Raw genomic sequence first — 14506 nt, forward strand, 5'->3', positions numbered from 1 at the left:
TTCACTAGAAAAAGCACAACTGGACACTAGCTCACTGACAAGTATAGAGGCCGATCTGAAAAAACTGTCTAAGGTTTGTTAGGGGAAAATAAATTCAGGAATGTCTGTTATTTTAATTTAAGGAGAACAATCAATCTCCAAATAATGGTGATTGGATTTTGCCATAATTATAAATCATCAATCTCTTGGTAAAATAATCCTTCATTGGTGTCTTGAACAACTCTCTTGTTAGGCCAAGTGTCAAAAACCAGTTTCTGCCATAGACAGGCAGACTTTCCATGAGCCATTGGTGTGTTTGTAAAGTTTGCTTCCTGAAGGTTAGGGGAAGGCAAATTGGAGCCTGTGGGCTCCTGTGCAAGGCCTGTTTTTACATGGCCCTGTGGCTAAGGATGGTTTGTACATTTTTAAAGGGATATAAAATATATGCGATAGAGACCATATGTGGCCGCCAAGTCTAAATATTTACTCTATTTCCCTTTACAGAAAGTCTTTTGAGTATAATCTAGGATGACCTAGGCTCCTGACATACACTCTAATGGGTACTGGTTCAAAATACCCAAAAAGGTACACTGTCCTTCCTAACCCTGATCCTAATCCTTTAAAAAGGCATTGGGATAAAAGGAAAAGTTCTTATTTTGAGGCCAAGTTCCACTTTAGTATGACAGTCAAGCTAAAGTCTAGAAAAGGAAGACTATTAAAGTTATAGAAATTGTTCTCTATTATCTGTGGTAGAAATGAATTAGGTTATCTTTCACGATATCCTGCATGATTACATTTGGAGAACGCATATGTAAATTTCTGTACTTTATATTAAAAAATGACACTAGGAAGCTGGAAATCCCAGTGTGAATAAAGTGACCTGACACCTGCTTTTCAGAGGGCATACAGGAGTCTGAAGAGCACACCGAACTAGATATTGATATAACATCTTTAGTTTAACAAAAAATAAACCAGTCTTCTAGAAATAACTTGTATACCTAGAGCCAACCCATCCCCTCAGATCACCAACAGATACAACGTGATCATCTGTGTGCTCACTTACCCTGAAACCTAGCGTTCTCTTCCTTTACTCCCACTGTATACGTCAGAGCAGCCTCATCACCCCAATTGCCGGACTCCTTATCTTGCTCTGTGGTTTCGGTTACTTTCCCAGAGAGATTTACAGCCTTTCTGTCATCACTCTTGTCACAGTATTCAGGGTCATTTTTAGATGAGGTGTCTATGGTTCCTAAGAGAAAAGCAAAAACATCTGCTTGTTTTTTTTTCAGTAAAACCTATTACTTAAGTCATAATTCACTGTTTTAGTATAGGTCAAATAAAGGTAGGAGGCAAATTTACTACAAAGGGAAAAGAAAAACAATAATTTAAAATTCTTTTTAAAATGGTCATAATTAACATGTTTTGGAGTGATTTTAAATTGTCACTTCTAAAAATCATTTTTTTAAATTGAGGTATAACTGACATATGACATTAATTTCAAGTGTACAATATAATGATTCAATATTTGTTTGTATTGTGAAATGATCACTACAGTAAGTCTAGTTAATATCTGTCAACATACACAGTTACAAAACTTTTTTTCTTGTGATGAGAACTTTTAAGATGTTACCTTTTTTTTACACTTTAAAAAACTTACATCTCATTCTGTTTATTTGTAAAGGACAAAATGAAATAAAGCTCTTCTGTGAATTACAGGGAGGTAGAATTTTTAAAGTTCTTGAAAGCAGAGCAGTTATATTTTTCCTCTAATGCTTATTAATCAATTTAGACATGATCTCAATTCATATTTTTTTAGCGTGTGAGCGATCCAGTGTACCATTTTTGATCATTCTCTTTCAGGTGCGACTGTTTTCTGACAGGTACAATGAGAGCACTTAGGTTTCATGGGCAGGCCTGGTTCAAATCCTGGTCCTGCCACTAACAGATATGTACCTTCAGCAAGTGAATGAGCATTTCTGAACCTCGGTGTTCTCTGTCAAATGAAGATACGAGTATTTTCCTTACAGAGCAATCGCGACGATTACATTTAAAACACGTGAAAGCAGTTGATGCAAAAACAAGCATTCAATACAAGGGAAGATTTCATCGTATTATTTCTTCAATGGGTACACTAGAATGGACATGTAATATAAACTAAGAACACCTGGTGTGACAACTGCTAAATAGGGGATGTATTTGATGGGAAAAGGCCATTCCTAAAAGATTCAAAATGTCTTCAAAATTATAAGATTTGAGAAAATAAGAGAGAGAATAGATAAATTTGGTGACTTGTTTTTTGTTTGAATAGTCAAGTCTCTGCATGTCCCTTTTTAATGTTCTTTTCTTTTCCTCGTTCATGCCATTTACGAAGTAAATATATAAGCATAAATGTAGCATCAAGAGTTGAATTTATACTTTCCCCAGGAAATATTTTTTTCAAAAAGTATCTTAGTTTATTTGCATTCATCAATTTTTTTTCAAGATGATAATGTCATTGTGATAATGAATGAAAAACCTTTTTGTTCCTCAGTATTAAAACAAAAAATTATTACTTACCATGCTTCATTCCAGCATTAGATTTAGTGGTTCCAGGATGGAAGGTAATTCCTCCATATGTAGGAAAGCCATAGTGAGGGAAGCCATATCCTGAAACGGCAAGTAAAACAAAGGAACCCTCACTATGGTTTCTTTTACAAAGACTCGGCAATCTTAGGTGAGCCACAGGCTGTGGTGTGGGAGGGCAGTGTGCCCCATGCGGTGCTTCTGTTAACAGTTAGTAAGATGCATCATGGATGATCAGAACTCCCCTCAGGCAAAGTTTACACCTGGGCATCTCATACAGCTCCCAGGCTTGGGGCAGCCTAAGGGAGCCCACCGGAGACCATTCTGGAGAAAATAAATCTCCCACATCCGTAATGGGGAGAGGCTAATGGTGAGCGGTCACCACCCAAACTCAGACTTGCCCACACAGAAGACAGGAAAACAATCTCTGGAGGAAAAAACTGAACCAAATGAAATATAGAAAAATATACTGACTCCTCAAAGGAAACATGGCTACCTTCATTCTTTCTCACATATTTTTGGTAGAAGCATAAACTGGTAAAACTCTTTGGGAAAGCAGCTGGTATCAGATGTTATACTAGCACAGTAATTTTACTTCGAATAATCTAATTAAAAAACAATCTGGAGAAAAAGAAAAGCCATGTGGATAGAAGAGTTGAGTATAGTATTTTACATAAAAAAAAAAACAACAGGAAAAAATAGTCAAGTAAGTTATATTATGGTTTGTTCACTTGAAATATTATGAGTCATTAAAATGATGATTAAAAATTATGCTTATGTAAAGCTTAAATTACCATGGGGAAATGCTTATAGCAACCTGTTAGGGAAAAGCAGCATAAAACCTCTCTATACACAATCGTAATGTGATGATAATAAATAGCTAATACAAATAAATGGATTAAAATACTGCACATAATGAGGATATGAAAAACTGTCCTTGGGGAAAATGCATTAATATATACTATAATGCATGCATGGAAAAAAAATTAGAAGTAGTTAACCTTCTATGGCAGGATTTTATGTATTTTCAAATTTTCTGTAATTTTCAATATTTCAAAAGAATACCAAAATAAGTATGCCAAAAAAAAAAAAAAAGAAAAGAAAAAAAGAGAATATATCAAAATGTTAACTCTACCCACAGACAAGCTGGAAAATCTAGGAAAAGAAAATTCACCACTCCCCTATGTGAAAAAGCTTTAGAAAGAATACACCGGTTTCATACCTGGACCCGTGCTTCCAGCACCCCCTCCTCCACCGCCACTGCCATACATGCCTCCGCCTCCAGCCCCGGCACCACCGCCGCCGCCAAAACTATCTGAGAAATTGGGCATGAGCTTCTGCCGCTTCCTCTGCACTTCCTCTTTATCTGTCGTTAAAGGAAGAGAAACCAGGGGAGAAAGATTGATTCAGTTCCACTACTAGCCACAGAAAGAATATTGATTCTAATGGTATTTTTTAACATCTTAAAGGGAAACAGAAAGCACCCAAGGAGGAAGAGATGCCAAATTTCAAGAAGCATTATATTTATTCCAGTGATACGAAGACTGAGAACCAGCCTCAGAGAGACCACAGAACTGTACACGCCCAAATCTTCTCTGCAATAGTTTCTTAAGTCTCCAATGCTAGTCATATTAGGGAGAGATTAGATGTCCCATTAAAATTAAGATATTGAATAATTAAAACATTACTGAGCATTTTCACTTGGCCGTACAGAACAGCTATTGCTAACCAGCTAACATTTATTATATATGTCCCATGAGCTAAATGCTGGGGAATAGAGAAGTAGGACATAACGTTTTGCTCTCAAGAACCCTATTTTAAGGTTTTTGGGGAAAGACTTAATTAGAGAGATAGCACTATAACACTGTTTATGTTAAGTGCATGGTGCAAACCAGTGTTCCAGGAGTTCACGGAAGGACTTCTAGGAAGTCCCTGTGGGGTGGAAAATTCAGGGAAAGCTTCCCCAAATCATCTTCATATCAGGAGAGGGCAAATGAAAGATGTTTTGGGAAGGGGGTATATAGGAAAAGTAATGAAGGAAAGAGTGTACGCTGTGTGCTCATGAGAACAACAGTAGAACAGTTTAGCTGAAGTGACAGTTTAGTATGAGGAATTCTTAAGAAACAGAGCTGACTGAGACCACACTGTGGAGCACCTGAATTATAAACTGAAGGAATTTAACTTACAGGCAGGAAAGCCAACGAATGTTTTTGAACTGGAGAATAATGTGTGGTGGTGACATTTTAGGAAGATTCCTCTGTCACTGGTACAGAGGACACAATAGAGTCAAAGCAAGAGGTAGAGAGGTTGTTTCTTCGTGGTCCCATGATTATAAAAATGGGTGGACCCCAGAAACACATAAGAAGAGGGATCTGTATCTGTTGGGGTGACTGATGGGATGTGGAAAGCTAAAGGTCTAAGATCACTACTCTCAGAGGTGCTGAGAGATTTGATTGTCTAGGTCTAGATGCTCTTTAGACTTTCTTCTCTCATTCCTCATGTAGTTGCTCTGTTTTTCTTTAGCTTCTCACTATCCATGCCTCTCACTAGCTCCGTTGTCTTTCTGAGTTCTGGCACTGCCTTTGCGGTCTATTGCTGCGTTCTTGTTTCTTCTTTCTGTTGCCATTTCTTTGCTCTGATTTTCCTACTATATATTTTTTCTCCCTTCTCCCTTTTGGGCTAAAGCAGTGAAAAAAGTTTTTTTTTTTGTTTAAATTGAATAAACAGTCAATGTGGTATCCTTTTTTTCAATCAGTAGCCTAATTTTAATGACTATCCTATTTCTGATTCTTCCATGTCAGTTTTGGCTGCTGCTTGTGTTCAGAAATATCTTTACTTATTTCTAGTTCTGCGGTTGTTTCTATCATCTCAGGGCTAGAGAGAATGCTATTGTTTACTGATTATCTTGCGATCATCTGAGTGCAGTTGAAAGATGAAGTAGGGGAAAGTAGGGTAGCAAAGTGTACTTAGAAAATAATGTTTTAAAAACTGATCATGTTGGGACTTGTTAGGAAGAAAAAAGTCAACATGAGTCACCTTTGAAGAAACTGTGCTTCTATTAGAAAGAGATGATCTCAAAGTGTAGAAACTTAAACAATTTCCTTATTAAAGGTTTTGGACAGATTTATAAAATTTTTCCATCTGTTGTATAATAACTAATAGTCATATTTATTACTCACCCTATAAACCGTTGATCTCACATAGAATATTAGTTCATTAGGAATATGAAACACAAGAGAGAAGTAGACAACTTATTTATCTTCAGAAAAAAATGTTATCTATTGACATGCTTTCTATCAAAGAGATCATTTTGTGTTTGCTATGTACTTCTTTCAACTTACAAAACAGAGACATTTACTGGTTATTTCAGTAAATGGAATTGGAAAAAAACTGGAATTTTTAAGAGCCAATTAAAAAATATTAAATATCCTACAGCCATTAAAATTTCAATGGCAACAAACTGATATAAAAAATTCCACATGAGAAGCTTTTTAACAAAAACTCCAGCAGTCTACATTTCCATAAAACTGAAGATTATGTAGAGATTTTCATACTGGGCTCATTTATCTTTGTGGTCTGCTTTTGATAGTGGCCCCATGGGACGTGCTATATAACAACAACCTGTTCTAGAAGGGAGCTAAGTGGCCACTCACTATAAGCTTTCTTTTTATAGAGGAGGAATCGAAGCTAGGATGATTAAGGGACTTGTCTGAGGTCAGGGTAGAGTGAAGATCAGATCCAAATTCTAGTGAGCTTTCCATTATATTAGGCTGCCATTCTTTGGGAAACACTCCAAAATATCTGTGCTTCTTTTAATAATCAATGATTTGAAAATAATAGGTTAGTTCACAAATATAAACTTTTAGCCTCTACCACCTTTTGCTGTGCTTGTGCTTTAAAAGTACCACATTCTCACTTTTCAGGTTCTAGTTTGTCAGCAAAGATGTCTGCATTTATCCTGACCATACTTTTCATAGTTTACAGGTTATGATTGTTCCTTCCTAATCTCCATCTTTTCAGACTGCAAAGTCATATGGTCTTTCATTCCTTAGGCCGTTCCGCAGCTTCCTTCTTCCCTTGCCAATCATCCCTCTCTTGATTATTTTAACTGTCTGCCCTGGACCCAACCATCTCCATGAAGTTTCTATGAGGTTCAATGCCAATGATCATAAAAGATGCAGAGTTCAGGACTGGATAATTCTGTACAAGAAGAATATATTATATTTCTTTATCTAATGAGCTACTTGATGGCACTCAACAAATTACTAGCCTTTTGGATGAGGATGGCAACCTGGTTGGACAATCAATGAGTCAGTTCTCAGATATTTAATGAGCATTGCTATGTGACATATATTGTTCTAGATGCTGGAGATGTGGCAATGAACATAAAAGACCAAATCTTTGACCTAAAAAATATTCCTACTGGAGGTAGGAAGAAGACAATGGACATATAAATTAGCAGATAAGACAATTTTACATACTGATAAAAATAATGAAGAATATAAAATTAGGCAGTAAGACAGGGAGTGCCTGAAGGGCGTGGGGCAGTGAAAGATGTGTTCAGTGACTTCTGAGAAATATATATAATGATTCATTTGGATTATATAGTTTGGATCATTTTCCTTTACTTTTATATTAAATGGACTGCTACTTTTTGACTAGTCACATGCCTGGTGGGATTGTTTCTCCTTGTGATTATTTCAGTTTTGGATTTTATAATCCAGAAGGTTTTATAGACTAAGGTCATTTGTTACTTTCGATAAAACAGGTCTAATCTCACAATGACTCAGTCACAATACTTGTTGGCTATTCTTTCTGTGAAACTCAACAGCTAACCCTTATTTTTCCAGAGGGTTCTTCTTTTATTGTTTGTATTGCATTGAGCTTTTAGTCAATGATGGCCTGGAACGTAAATGCTTGAAGCATTTAGGTGGGATTTTGAATTTTCAGGAGACCTTATTCTCTAATTCCAGCATCAGACAACTCCTACCATGATAGGGTAGCAATGAAAGTAATAGTCTGAACATGCCCCTCTTGTATCATACTCTCTTAAAACACAGACACCCCTAGGAAAGGCAGACATGCAGCCTAGAAACCAAGTTCGGTCTCTCAGTTCATACAGATCTGGGTTGTTTTTTTTTTTTTTTTTAAATACAATTCTCTGTTGGAAAAATCAACATTATTTTGAAAACATATTTTAGGACAAGAAATCTTTTAAAATCTTTTTTCATAAAACAGGTCATTAAAAAAAATCTTTTTTTCTTCATAAAGTTAGAAAAATGTGCCGTGTTTACCTTCTGTGTTGACTTTTAAAGAAGTATATTTAATCTAAAGGAGCGATTTTCAAATTTTATGCAGACTGAAGCATTCAGAAGACCTCAGGCAGCTCCTCGGTGGGAAAATGAAGAGAGGTGAGAGCTTCTGGGGAAGGCTAAGTGGGCAGAGCTCTCCACCTCTGTTTTAACCAGAGTCTATCAGGTTTTTATACTGAGATTTTGCATGAAATTTCACATGGAGGGAAAAGAATGTCTCCTGACAATGTTTTCAAACCACCAGAGAATGCACTATAAATCTGACTCATTAGTAGAGAGGTCGCAACCTCAGGAAAGAAACAAGTACCCACAGAAGCATCTTCTAAATGCTCCTGACACAACATGAATTCTAGGAAAAGAAAGTCCTCTTCAAAATCACCCATCACATGTTGCTATCACAGGATCCAACACATGTGTGGGTCGTTGCTGTGGCACCTTAGTGGTTTTCAACCTCAGCCAGGACCTGGGTGCCTGTGACAATCATTTCCTGACCTCCTTTTCCAAGTCTCACTTCCTTCTAGCCCAAGGGTTTCTAATTTTGTTTGTGCCATGGTTCACTTTGCAGTCTGGTGAAGTCTTTGGATCACTTCTCGGAATCACAGTTTTCAGTATGTAAAATACAAAATAAGATTACAGAAAAGCTAATTATATTAAAGTACATTCCTATCCATGGACCCCTTGGAGGGTCAGTGGACACCAGGTTAAAAAAAATACTTTTGAAAAATTATCCAGTTTAGGGGCGTGTTACAACCATTCTGAGAGGATTCTCAATGCTGAATTTCCTACCCTGTCCTCTCTTGAGGTCCAGTTTTGCCTTTTGATTGGCCTATTAGGAATTTGCTACAGGAACCTAAAGAGTAACATGTTTTAAACTGAGCTCCTTCTTTGCCCACCCACACTTATTTTGTTCCCCTGATTCTTTCATCAACTCAACCAATCACAACCTTCCTTGGCTGAGATTCCTAGAACCATCTATGACACCTGAATTTCTCCTTTACCTCCTACCTCAGCCAGCCTCTGGGTCCTCTTGATACCATCACTGAACCGCCTTTTGAATCCACCTTCTCCTTTCATTCCTTACACTGATACCTTTAATAACCTCATTGTTTCTCACTTGGATTCTTGCATTACTCTTCTGACTCATTGTCTGCTGCCCAGATAGTCTCTTCAGTGTCTCAGGGCCATCACTCCAAATTCAAACAGGCCTGGTCATTCCCCTCTCCAGAATCAATGAAAAAATCTTTAGCTGCCAATCATGGTACTTCAGAGACTAGCGCTGGATTTCCGTTCCTGCTTTGGCCTCAGTAGTCCATCTTAGAGCTCGTAACGCTCACTTTTCTGAACAAACACAAATTGCCTTAGCTCAAGTCTCTTGAGGGCTAGGTAACTCTGTCCTTTTTCCTTTTGCACCCAACTACTGAAATATATTCCCCAATTTTAAGGACCTCGAAGAAGCCTTCTTCTCAGAGGCTTCAGAAGCAAGGGCTCTCTTCTCAGCATTCCTATATGTATTTGTGGACACTTCACTTTTGGAATGTACCAGAATCATTAATTAGCATTACGACTGTTTAAGGAGACGATTATTTCCCTTTCTTGGTGTGTCTTTTGTGAGAAAAAGAATGGTGCTTTGTTTGTTTTTATAGTTTCGCACTACTCAGTCTCCTGTTCACCTGCCTGAGGCCCATTAATGAAGTGGCTGACTCTCCTACACAGCGAGCTTTGTCTTTGTATTTACTCCATAAATAATAGTGTTTCAAATTCAAAGACAAATTCTCACATGTCTAGATCTCATATATGCTTGGTGGAAATAACATTATTTTAAAAGGCTAAGCTTAATTCCATGACCCCCAAGTAGTGTATTACTTCTCTCTTGCCTAAAAATAAGTTCCTGGGACCCAGGGGCCAGTTACTAGGAAGTTGTTCAAAGGAGGTGACTAATCGATCTTTCTAATCGGCTTGTCCAATTATTGAAATAAGCAAGAGTATAAACAATTGAGTTACCTTTGATTTCAGGGTAGTAGAGAAAAGGTTTTGGTTCACTGGTTTCCAAATCAGATTTCCTCCGAAGTTGGACGAACACGGAGGCTGGTTTTGTAATGTTGATATCTTTATACTTTGGAGTTTTGAAGACGATGGCAAACTGCAGGATAAAAAGATCCAAATGTTGGGGCAGGACTACATTTTTTTTTTTTTCCAACAATGTTACTCATTAAACACAATCTTTATGCCCAATGTTTAGACACAGTGTACAAAAAGTATAGCACCCTAGAGACAGTTACGAACTCAGAATTCTATACCCATACATTTTTGTTAAATTGCCACTGTGGAAATGAAGCAAGACTATGCCAAAATATTGCAAATATTTATTATTTCCTTGTCTAATATTTAAAATGTCTTCCGGTTGTAAATAAAATGTGACTAAAATACATTACATACACCTTTTCCTCTTTCAAATTAGCCTTAAAAGCCTCCAAGATGATTATTTACAGCAGTGTTAGAAAGAATGGGTGTGGGAAGAAAAATATGAGGAAGATGATACTACTATTAGCCTGTAGGCCAGCCAATAAGGAGAGGAAACTAAATCCTGCAAGGAAGACATCATCACAGGGTCAGTGTATTTTGAGGTGAGAATGGCCAGGACTCAAGGCATATTATATGGCATTCTGTTAGATAGCCTCCTCATTAATTTCTGGTAGTACTAGAATAGTTAGGCACTTTTACATTTTCTAGTTTGATTTTTTGATGATGTAGTATATTCAGAATGATCAAGAATTTGTAATATATAAAAAGGTATATAATGGTATACGTCGAAATGTCTTGCCATGCGTGTCTCCCACCAAACAATTCCTACTGTGTGCCTGACCAAACAATTCTTACTGTGTGCCTGACCCTCCCCCAGAGGTAAATGCAGAGAAGTTATTAATTTCTTTCGTATTCTTCTAGAATTTCTTTATGCTTATGCAAACATGAACACAGAATCTTTTTTAACTATACACTTTGTTTTATACTTATTTAAAAAAGAATTTTTAATGTTGTATCTTTGAGATCTTTCCATATTGGTTCATAGAGTACTCATTCTTTTTAATAACTATATAATATTCCATCACACAGACACAACATTATTTAATTGGCTACTTATTAATGGATATTTGGATTGCTTCCAATTTTCTATGAAAATAGTATTCCTCAGTCACTTAGAGTAATCATTAAGATGAGGATTTAGCATTTTCATCTCTTAGTCATATACTCAGTTGTCACTGGGAAATCTTGATTTATCATGATAACATCAGCCTCAACTAGGAAATTCCTCCCTTTAACACTTTTCATTAGAATTCCGTTGTAACAGGTTTCACCACAATTACCCAGTGGAACACTGCTATGGACTGATTGTGTCTCCCCAAAATTTGTATGTTGAAGCCTTAACTCCTAGCATAGCTGTATCTGGAGATAAGGCCTTTACATATGTAATCAAAGTTAAAAAAGGTCATAGGATAGGGCCCTGATTGGACAGGATTAGTGTTTTTATAAGAAGAGACACCAGAGAGCCTATTCTCTCTCTACCGTGAGAGGACACAGTGAGACGGCGGTCATCTGGAAGCCAGGAAGAGAGCTCTCACTAGAAATCTACCCTGATAGACCCTGATCTGGGATGTCTAGTCTCTGGAACTGTGAGAAAATAAATTTCTCTTGTTTAATCTACTCAGTCTGTGGTGTTTTGTTACGGCAGCCTGAATATACTAAATACAAACACTTAAACATTTCCACTAAGGGACCTGAGGGCTACTCACTGCCTTATGGCTAAGGCGATCAGATACCCAAATGAAAAGTCTTGCCCAGGTCTCAGAGCCAATGGTTTTTATAGAGGCTAGCCCATAATTCTATGGTAGGTAACTTTTCTGCAAGACCTCAGATCGTCTTTAAAATAATATTCTTTTATGAAAGTTAAATAAACATTTATGATTTTTCTGTTTTCATATATGGAAGCTAAGTACTGAATTTCAACAAGGCAGAAAACATAACATCATCATCCACTTACTTGTCTATGAACGTCTGTGGGGGAAAAATCTCCAAATCCTTCCCAGATTCCACCATTTTCTTCCTCTTCATAAAATCGAATCTGGATGTCATCTGCAAACAGTCACATTCAGGCATGTAATTTCACACAGTGTAATAATATTTATAAACATGCTGAAAAATAAAGTTGGTTCTAGATTCTACTTACTATATACTTAAACTCTTTTGACGGTAATTAATATGAAATAAACTTTTGAATAATTTAAAATTTTCACAAATCACTAATTTTATTAGTTACGGCAGTAATGGGGTCCAAGTTTCGTTTATAATGACAGAATACTAGATTTACCTATTCAATCACAGTTTTCTCATAATCAATCTTTGACTGTCCCCACTTCTCCATCCTTAAACCAATTCCCTCCTGAGAAATATGAAGGATAGTGAAGAATATCAGAATTCCAAAAGGTGTGATTCAACTTGATTTGGATTTATATAATATTTAACTTACATAAAGTTTACTATATGGCAGACAGTTTTAAGTGCTTTACATGTATATATTAAATGATTAAATCCTCACAATAGCTTTGTGATGCAGGTGTAATATTAATATCCTCATTTTGGAGAAGAGAAACGGGACTTCAGAGAGATTAAGTAACTTATCCAAGGTTGAACAGCAGTAAATGGAGAAGCCAGGGTTTGAACACAGACAATATAGTTTCTGACTTAAATATTCTACTATGCTGCCTCCCTCTAGTACTTTATTTATCCTTATTGAGAAACTGTTAAAAATATGTTGGTCAAGTCCCTTCGAATTAACGTAGAATGCCTAAATTTCACACTTCTGCAGAAATATGACAATATAACTCAGGTTGGTATCTCCCTGGCTTCAATTCCCATTTCAAAGGAAAAAATGCACTATTCCTTTGCCTTCAGATGGACTACCATGAACTTGGTTATTTAGATTCTTTAAGCTAGATACAGACTTCTCTTAATAAGCCATTCCAATGTAATGACAATGATTAAGAATCACATTTGCAACTGAAGTTAATCAGATTGTGTTTACTCAGTATGCATACCTAGGAATCTGGAATTGCATGTTACTTAGACAGAATGGGTTAAAAGAAGGATGATACCAGGATAAGTGGAAAAAAGTGTAAACTTTTTTTTGGATAAAGATATATACCTTTACCTTAAAACCTGATATGTGATCCCATTTTTTTCTGACTTTTTACCCCAGAGCATTTAGCCTCAGATGAAAATATTCTCTTTTTTAAAGCCATAATTATTTTATTTAGGGACTATATTTCCAGTTATGCATCTGCTTACTTTGAAAATGCTCATCGTTTTATAGTGAGTAGATCTTTATTATACTATACTTCCTATCATTTTATTTTAAAAATGAGTGAAGTTTGAGAAAATAGCACAATCTCCTTTGGCTTTTGCTAATTGACCAATCTTTTACTATATCTAATGATAGATAAATGCCAAGAACCTTTTCCGAAAGTGAAAAGTTTGAGAGAAATATGCTCTGAGAATTTCCTTATAATCTTAGCTCGCATCACGTGAGAGTATTCGGAGACGCTCTCTCAGTGTTGCAACAAAGCATTGTACGATAAACAAAATAATTTTATACTACGTAAAACATTGGATTCCGCAACAAGTGGGCCACAGAGCAAATTAAGCCTGAAACTCTGCTGGAGAAAAAAATGACAAAACTGAAGCTGTCCTACTTTGGGCACATCATGAGAAGACAGGATTCTTTGGAAAAGACAATAATTCTGGGAAAAATGGAAGGCAGTAGGAAAGGGGACGACCAAATATGAGATGGATTGACTCCATAAAAGAAGCCATAGGCATGAGTCTACAGAAGCTGAGCAGGGCTGTTGAGGACAGGACATTGTGTATCTTGCTCATTCATAGGATCTCCAGGAGTCCTAGCCAACTCAATGGCACATAGTACAAACAAAACATCATTTAGTGTGAGTGTGTGTGTGCATGAAGCATGGGCTATTACTCTTTCATTTTAATTTAACTAAGTACAGGTACCAAAGCTTAAAGTATAAAAACACTGAAATATCACTGATTACCACCATTTAAAAATTCTCTTTCCTTCTGTTGAAAAATTTTAAATGAATTAGTTGGGTTTAAAAAAATAATACAGACGACTTAAATTTGGAAGAGGTGAGATGTATAAATTTTACAAGTTCTATGGCACAAGAGATATTACTGGGTCCATTGCCAAGAAGTGACTCACAGATACACTCAGAATATTTCACATCTTGAAATCAGATCATATATTTACCTTTCTGAACCTTGTCACAGAGAAGATAAATCTCTTCTCCTCCAGTTACGCATCCAGCTGTCCTGTCCATTCTTACAATTTTCAAGTTGGACGCGTTGGGGGCTTCTGTCCACAGGAGAAAAAAAACAGACATCATAGTTTATCCTGAGCTTCACAAGCCAATGTCTTATGAGGGATCTTGCCCTTAGCACACACTAACCAAAGAAAGTTTAAATAGATGCTTTCACTCATCTTGTTTTAACAAGGACACAAATAAGACCAAAATGCTTTCTGAAGTCCCCGGAGCACTTCCTGGGCATGGGTCATTCATTATGACCAAAATAGATGGGGCAGAAAG

General features: G+C 36.6%; 1 protein-coding gene across 2 annotated transcripts in view; it reads right to left on the reverse strand.

Moving 5' to 3' along the window:
- NFKB1 (nuclear factor kappa B subunit 1) overlaps positions 1-14506 on the reverse strand; it is a 110036-nt gene that overhangs the window by 18557 nt on the left and 76973 nt on the right. For both annotated transcript variants that reach the window (XM_023531392.1, XM_011361512.1), the window contains exons 10-14: positions 11890-11981; positions 9855-9993; positions 3764-3907; positions 2536-2625; positions 1043-1228 (exon numbers count right to left, since the gene is read on the reverse strand). In XM_023531392.1, the coding sequence (XP_023387160.1) occupies positions 1043-1228; positions 2536-2625; positions 3764-3907; positions 9855-9993; positions 11890-11981 (651 nt within the window). The remainder of the gene's footprint in view (positions 1-1042; positions 1229-2535; positions 2626-3763; positions 3908-9854; positions 9994-11889; positions 11982-14506) is intronic.

Source organism: Pteropus vampyrus, unplaced genomic scaffold, assembly GCF_000151845.1.
Source record: "Pteropus vampyrus isolate Shadow unplaced genomic scaffold, Pvam_2.0 Scaffold67, whole genome shotgun sequence".
NCBI lineage: Eukaryota > Metazoa > Chordata > Mammalia > Chiroptera > Pteropodidae > Pteropus > Pteropus vampyrus.